Raw genomic sequence first — 8,061 nt, 5'->3', positions numbered from 1 at the left:
GAGGGAAGTCTGGGCCTCCCTTCTGAAGCTGCTGCCCCCGCGACCCGACCCCGGATAAGCGGAAGAAAATGGATGGATGGTTCAGCGAAGGAAAGCAGTCATTGCATTTATGCAATAAAATGTTAATTTTCTCACAAAAAAATTAAAATTTATTTGCATCTTTTAATGTATTTCTAATATTGAAGAAAAACATTGGAATGAAAAATCTGCAGAATGTGCCAAATTTTTATCCGATTAATTGTCAGAATAATCGATTACAAAAACAATCGTTAGTTGCAGACGAGACAACAAGAGCTGTAAAAAACAAAAACGTAAAAGCAGACGGGTTTCTGATGGAGGACGGGTCGGGGTTAAAGGTCAGGGTGGGGGTAAAGGTTAAAGGTCAAGGTACCTCTCGTGAAGCTTTCTTCACGAAGCGCTCGTCCGTCAGCTTGAAGGCTCGGCACAGAGCGTCGTTGGGATCCTGGCTGAAGGATTCCTGGTGGAACAGGTTGACATGAAGGTGGTTGGCAGCATAAATAGCTGCATCAACGCCGCCGTGTCCGTCAAACACAGCAAAGAACGCCTGCTCCTCCTGATCCTGGGAGGCAGAGCAGAGAAAAGCTTCGACATTCATTCAATAAGTTTCTCACTGTGGGAAAAGCAGCAGCAGAGGAAGACGCCATGCTGACCTACAGCTTTAATACCGCGGCGCCTACACTGATCTTAAAATAGCCTCTAAAGACTCCTGGTGGTTAAAATGTAGCATTTCTATAGAGCTGCGGCTCTATAGAAATGCTACACAGAGCGACTGGCTTTGCTAAAGTGCTGCTCAGATCAACACCTGATTCCATATTGTGTCTTTTTCACATCGTGCAAACAAATATCTGCATGTTTGGTGAATATTTACATTTGCAGTTAGGAAATCTAAATGTGGAGCTCCAGGGTGATGGAAAAACACAAGATCAGTTATTTAATTTTCCTTTTAAAATCCAAGTGAAAAACAAACAAATCTGTTGGCGGGAAAATCAAGATGGATTAACCTGAATGCATGAATGATTAATTTATTGTTTATTAAAAATGTCTTGGCTACTTTCTGTAAAACTGTTAAGATTTGGGGGAAAAAATTGTTCAGAGAATTTCTTTTGTTCTCATTTTGTTTTTGCTCTGATCAGTTTGTGGTTTTTATATTTATTTATGTTTTACTAACCATGTTTCTCTAGATTTGGTGCAAATATCTCAGCACAGATGAATCCAGACAAGACTAACAAGTAACTTTTTAGCAACTTATAACATCTGATAAATAAATATCTGGGGTTTTCCAACCCTAACCCTCTGAAAATGATTAAGAAATTGCATAAATAAATTTTACCTGAATGTTGAAGAGGGTGTTGAAGTCGGGGATGATGATGTGCTTATCCTCCATCTTGCGCCTCATGTTCTTGATGGCGTGGATGGACGTTTCRTAGTACGGCTGCGGGCGGCGGCGGAACGGCAGCTCCTTCTGCCACAGGCAGCAAATCTCAAACAGTCTGTTAAACACCAACCGCGCCATCTTCACCGACTCCATCTCTGCAACCAAAGCAGCAGCAGTCAGGAAGAGCCTTTGCTCCTGACTTGCAAAGACATTAAAAAAACACATAAGATTTTATCCCCATGAGCAAATTTAAAACTCTTCTTAAAACTCTTTAAACAAAGAGTGTGAATATGCTGTTCAGTTATTTTATAAAGTATTAATTCTACATTCTGGTTTTAGTATTTTATTTTGTGTATTTTATCTGCCGTTAGACTGGAGAAGTTTAAAACGAGTGGAGCTGTGATGAACGAAGCAGRACGAGTTTCCAAATGTATCTGAAAAGCAGGAGGAGGTAAAGAGAACATTGACAGTTGTTGCTTTTTGGCATCTTTGGGTCTCCATAGAAGCTGTTTAGTTTGAGGCATTTGCTCCAGAGGTGCCRATAATTGCATTTTGAACAGATGTAATTTCTCTAAAATAATCAATTTAGCAAAAATGGAGACTGTGCACAATAATTTATCAGTCTGAAGACTCCAGGCTTTACAGCAAAAACACTTTTGACCCGTTTGTTGGATCTTCAAGCATCTTAAAACGTTTTGGCTTTGCTTTCAGACAAAGGCTCGACTCCTTTTCATCAGCAGGAATAAAACGGAAAAATAATTGAGTTGGAACTGTTTGAACCTACATAAACATCTAAATTAACCAATAAATATTCAATATAACCTGAATTCAAAGTCAAAATAAATAGAAGCCGTAAACCAGATGTGACTCTGAACTATGAAAAAAAAATCTAAATTTTCCACAAATTAAATCTTCAAACAGAAAATTGGATTAATCAATAAAATGTGATTTTGATTCATCAGAGTAAAGGGGGTGTAGAAAAATAAATACGTCATGAGTTTCAGATTTATACTCAACATCCACATATAATTTTTTTATTATTTTCTGTTGGTTTTTTGCATTAAATCTGAATGACACACTGAAGTTTCTGTTTGGAATGAAGCAACATTTATTTTTAAGTGTTTGCGACTAAAGAGAGAACAAAGAACCAAAACTGCAAAATGTTAGCATTGCATAATAGTTTGTTTTTTCATTTTGAAGGTTACGGATTACAGCTGTTGAATTTTGAATGACATGTGAGTAAAATATTCGCTGATCTAAACCATAAACTAGGGAAGCCGTTTGCCGTCCGCTGTGACTGAGCCTCCTATCGCCCTCTAGTGGTCAAATCCCACTTACTGCACCCATAGAGGAGAAGTGGGACGCGGCTCTGGAGGTTTGTGGCCGAGTGTGAGGGACGAACTGAGAGGCAGCCCTAATTTGTTTGAGAGAGCGATTCCCCGGCGACTCACGTGGCAACGGATCGGCGCCGTCTTCCACGGCCTTGTTGAGGTTCTGGATGGACAGATCGGACTGGAGCAGGCTGTCTGCGGTGGCGCGGGCCAGAGCGGCCGCCAGCGAGCAGGGGCAGTTACTGTGGAGAGACAGGTCAGCAATCAATCAATGTATATATTTACCTTGAATCTAGGCTGAAACTATTAATCACACTAATTGATTAGTTAAATAATCATCAGCTCGTCTAGTCGATGACTGGTCAATAACTGGACAAATCGATGTTCTCCAGCTGCTGCTGCCTAAAACCAGGCAGATAAACCGCATCAGATCTGAAGTCCTTCAACTCATAAAAATGGTTAAAACTGTGGAAAAAAGTTGGTGTCGCCTTGTTGCTATAGCAACAGTAAAACTGCAAACTTCGGTTTCCTTGAGCTGCTGGGTTCAGCTCATAAACTCGGTGCTTGTTACCAGATGCCATCGGTTTATTTTGGACATTAATATTTACACTCCAACAAAACTAAAAAAAATGTAAATAGACAAAAACATGAAACTACTTTAATATCAGCTGGTTCCAGTTCCAAACACAAGATTATCAAAACCTCACATACTTTCCAACATGTCTTGGTCTAAAGCCCTCTTAATAAGATGCTAGAGAACATTTTCCTGGAATCTTTTTTACACAGAGCTGCCCCTCCTCCACCTATTGCTGCATCGTGTTGATGCCTGAAGGAAATCTACACATTTATTTCACTTACAATAAAGTCCAATGAATTCCTCTGTCCAATAACTGCCTGAACCGACTCGTCTTTGCAGGACTGCGGGGCTGGTCTGTTTGGTGAGGGGCGGGGAACACCCTGGGCAGATTGCCACGACAAATTCAGTTGCTTGGAAATGTTGCTGTCACAAAGACTGGACAGGCATGGAGAGGAACCAGATGTTTCAAAGCAAATGCAACATTTCTGGCAGCAGACTCACTCTGAAGGCAAATGTTGGTAGATTAACGGCCTCCGAGTGGGAATAAGCCACTTTGCCCTCAACAGGAAACCTACCATCACGCCTTTAATTAGCACTTCCTCTTCAGGTCGTTCTGGTTCATATTAATTGGAACCTAGCAGGCCAGCAGAATCCTCAAAGGCTGCATTGCATTTAATTTCCAAATAATAAATGAACCAGGTTTTTCTGAGCACAACACTTTGCAATTCTGCTGCATCCAGTGTGAAGGCGCTCAGTGGCTCATGCATCACGAGTTTCATCAATAAAAACTCACAGCGCTAAGCCTCAACATCTGTAAAGAACTCAGGCCTGTTTCTGCCAACAGAGGCAACCGAATGAGCTCATTTCATCCATAATGCTGGGATCTTTAAAATACGCAGACGCTTTTAAATAAGACGTAAACGTTGGCATAAATATATACTTGCTTATTAGTATCTTGAGTGGAGTAGTCGAGAGCATTTACTACGTACCTGACGCTGATAGCCATCAGATTGATTGTATTTTGAAGCATGTGATAAAAWTTTTTATGTATGACTCAGACTGAAGCTAACAGCTATTTGAAATGAAGATATAAACTACTGAGTGAAGCCAACATTCGCTCAGAGTGAAATTAAATGTTTTTAGACAAGCTATGCTAACAAAAACACAAAGTTCAGCGAACATCAACTCAGAATTAAGCTAACAGTGACTCAATTGCAAGACAACTACTCTTATGTAATAATTTGAAGTCAAACACACAGCAGTGTTGTGGTCAAGACCACCTAACCCRAGACCAAGACCAGCGCCGCTCTACATGATACGATAAAATGTGAAATATGGTTGAAATTGCTTCTCAAATATATCTGAAAGATCCATGAAAGATCCATGTTCCCATAAAAACACCTTGATATTAAATACTTAATAAATGTTACCAATATTAAAATGAAGTGCTTCCATCTCTGTGCTACAATCYGTGATGGTCTCAAGCCATCCCTAAAAAGATAACGCCCTGGGCATTTGCCCATATTGCTCATGTCAGAAACCACCACTGTCTGCACCATTAAACATAGCAATTGAGGCAAAGCCCTGACGCTCAACTATGACCACTGACCAAGGAGCAATAAAGAAGTAACCAAGCACAAGGTGCTCACCGTGACTGTTTTCACTCTCTCTCCCGCTACATGAAGCCAGGTAGTCTGAGACCATGGCAGACGTTACAGCTGACACTTTGAACGAAAGAGGAATGTGCATGCTCTCTGTGCTCTTTTGTTCTTTTTATTTATTTATTTGATTAAAAAATATCAATGTACATGATTAAATAAAAATAATGATAGATACTGCAGTGTACGCAGAGCATTACAAGAACAAAGAAGAGTGTCCTGTCAGGTCAGCATACGCTATCAGATTGTCATACGCTTAGCACAAACTCACGGCTATATTTGTCAGACACGTCATTACCATATAATTTTATTCAATTAGCAACATAGAATCATGACGTAGATCATCATACACTTTATTAACAGTTGTATGGCATCCTGACTTAGAGGTTAAGTGGGATATTGAGTTTTACACGGGCGTGTGTTGTAGTTGACTGCAGCTGCAGCCAGACCTGCTTTAAATACACTTTGAAACCACGACAATGCATGTATATCTATAGTTATCATTGAAAACAATTTAATGACATATTTTTGTCATAACTTGTTGCGTATGCTGAGCTGACAACTCCTCTGACGGTCGGACTTCTTAATGCGCAGGCATGGTTCTCACTGCATGTGTGCTATTCTGACAGCGTGTGGTAATCTGATAGGCTCTCAGTGACACTCCAGTGCTAATAAGTAAAGAGCCGAGCAGAAGAACCGACTGTTTCTGAACGTCACGTCACTATATTGCAGACTTTTGGACACTGTGTTGTCCCATATATATGACAAGTCAGTCAACACCTCCACACAATAATTCAGGCAGTGAGTGACTTTTTTCATCACAATGCTTATGTGTCTCTATACAGCTAGCTTTGCTAACATCACGTCAACAGAGCTTATCTTCTTTAAGCTGCTTTTCTAAGTGACGAAAAAAGTTAGACGTTGTCCCCACCGTCTGTGAAAGCGAAGCGCTGCTGAGTTAACTGTGGCCATCGGGTTTCTAATGATTTATGCAGCTTTATTCTATTACTGTCTATTAGACAAACATCTTCTGCCGCTGAGAGGAAACCACTGCGCATGTCTGGAGCGCCGCGTGCGAGTGAAAGGTGGGGAGGAGGGAGGGGAGTAACATAAACACATAATTGGCAAGTCACGTGATTGGTTGGATTTTAATCGGTGCGTTTTGCATCCACTGAAAACAAAGATGTTAACAAATAAACTGGACAGTATTAGTGACATTTTGACAGTTGCGGTCTTGAAATAAAATGCAGAATCCTCAGCGACCGAGACCATCAAAAAATGGTCTCGAGACCGAGACCGATCTCGAGTACTACAACACTGACAAACAGCTACTCAAAGTTAAACTAAGAGATGCTAAATTTGAAGCTAGCAGCTAATCAATCTTTCTGTCAACACATTACAGCGTTTGAAAAAGTTTAACCCTGAAGTAGGAAATGTTCGTATTTCCATGGAAACTACAGCAACTACAAATAAACTGACAGAAATAATATCCATCCATCCATTTTCTTACATCTTACACCTGCTGGTGCCGACCTCCAGGGCCAATGAGCCGATTATTAGTGATGTACTTTCTGCACCTTATTGCAGCTGTTATTATTCATGATCCTCAAACTTTTAGTAAAATCATCAAAACCCCATTTGCTGTTGCAGTTTCATCATTTTATCAACAAATGAAGCAGAACTCAGTTTTCACCTCAGCAGATTCAATACTAACAGAAAACTGATCATCTAATGTTCACTAAAGGTTTCTCAATATTGGGCTTTGTTTTAATGACATATTACTGTAAATGTGGGTCAAGTATCATCTGCATCAGAATCCTCTCCAACCGCTGCAACACGTTCACCAATCAATCAATCAATCAATACATTTCATCAAACTGTTATGGGTTCATATTCAAGGAAATTAGATATGTAGAAAAATATTATTTATTAATATTTTTTTTAGATGTGACCTGCAACAAACTGAGCATATTTCTAGAGTTATGGTCGCTTCTCGTTCTTCTCAAATACATTTTCAAAATTCTCAGGCGGAAAAACAGCAGCAACTCCAATTGAAGCTGTAATTCTGACGAGGAAAGTTCAAACTTTTCAGTAAATCCATAATCACTTCTAACAGTTTGAATCTCATAATCCACATTTTCCTCTGAGCGGGTCGGCGCCGGTCCAGGTCCAACTTCTTGGATAAGATGTCTGTTATCTTTTACATTTCTTTTTATTCTMTCTTTATTCTGCTAATATTAATACTGACTGACAATTATTTAGTTTTGTTTTGGGATCAATAAAGTGTATTTTAATTTGAAATAAACCAATAATTGACAGAAAAAGGCCAGACGGACATTCAACAGGCTCTGCTGGTGCAAATATTCAATTATCCAATTTCTATTAAATGTGGTTTAAATTAAAACTGAAAAATAAATGTATAAAGTTTGGTTTCTGCCAGGGAATTARTGCAGTTTTTATCGTTTTATTGAACCTATTAAATTCCAGCAGCTAAAGGAAAATAAAACCAGTGAAGAAAAACTGAAAACTGTTTGTGTGTCGGCTTCACTGAGAAACATGAAACTTTCATATTTAGTCAGAAATAATTATAGCAAAACTTTGTAACATAAGACTGCAGTAGCATAATAAGAATATATAAAACATTCAGTAACATAGCAGAGCTGCTCCAGTCAGAACGGCAGGACAGTGTGATGCATTAATATCGTAGGAAAAAATAATTTCATGTTCTTAATGTCTGATTTGCCAAAATTGTTTGCAGAATTCATCATCGCCAGCAGGGCGGCGACAGGAGAGGGAAGGTTTTCTGTCAGTGGCAGCTCCGCCCCTTTATGTGTCCAATTATAAARGGATTTATCAATATTTCATTCATTATGAATCTAATTAGCTCCAAGCTAACGGTTCATTCTGGGAACTCAGGGTTTCAGCTGCTCTGCAGTTTTCTGGAAGTTTGTTCCAGATCTGTGGTGCATAGAAGCTGAAAGCTGTTTGGTTCTGGTTCTGGATGCAGAACCAGAACCAGCAGCTGTTTGGTTCTGGTTCTGGATGCAGAACCAGAACCAGAACCAGCAGCTGTTTGGTTCTGGTTCTGGATGCAGAACC

General features: G+C 39.7%; 1 protein-coding gene across 1 annotated transcript in view; it reads right to left on the bottom strand.

The window, feature by feature from the left end:
- ppm1e (protein phosphatase, Mg2+/Mn2+ dependent, 1E) overlaps positions 1–8,061 on the bottom strand; it is a 55,189-nt gene that overhangs the window by 12,648 nt on the left and 34,480 nt on the right. The window contains exons 3-5 of the mRNA XM_008401975.2: positions 2,848–2,969; positions 1,352–1,551; positions 392–580 (exon numbers count right to left, since the gene is read on the bottom strand). Of these exons, the coding sequence (XP_008400197.1) occupies positions 392–580; positions 1,352–1,551; positions 2,848–2,969 (511 nt within the window). The remainder of the gene's footprint in view (positions 1–391; positions 581–1,351; positions 1,552–2,847; positions 2,970–8,061) is intronic.

This window comes from Poecilia reticulata, unplaced genomic scaffold (genome assembly GCF_000633615.1).
Source record: "Poecilia reticulata strain Guanapo unplaced genomic scaffold, Guppy_female_1.0+MT scaffold_155, whole genome shotgun sequence".
Taxonomy (NCBI): Eukaryota; Metazoa; Chordata; class Actinopteri; order Cyprinodontiformes; family Poeciliidae; genus Poecilia; species Poecilia reticulata.
The sequence above is the reverse complement of the archived record's forward strand: the minus strand, read 5'-3'. Positions and strand labels throughout refer to the sequence as shown.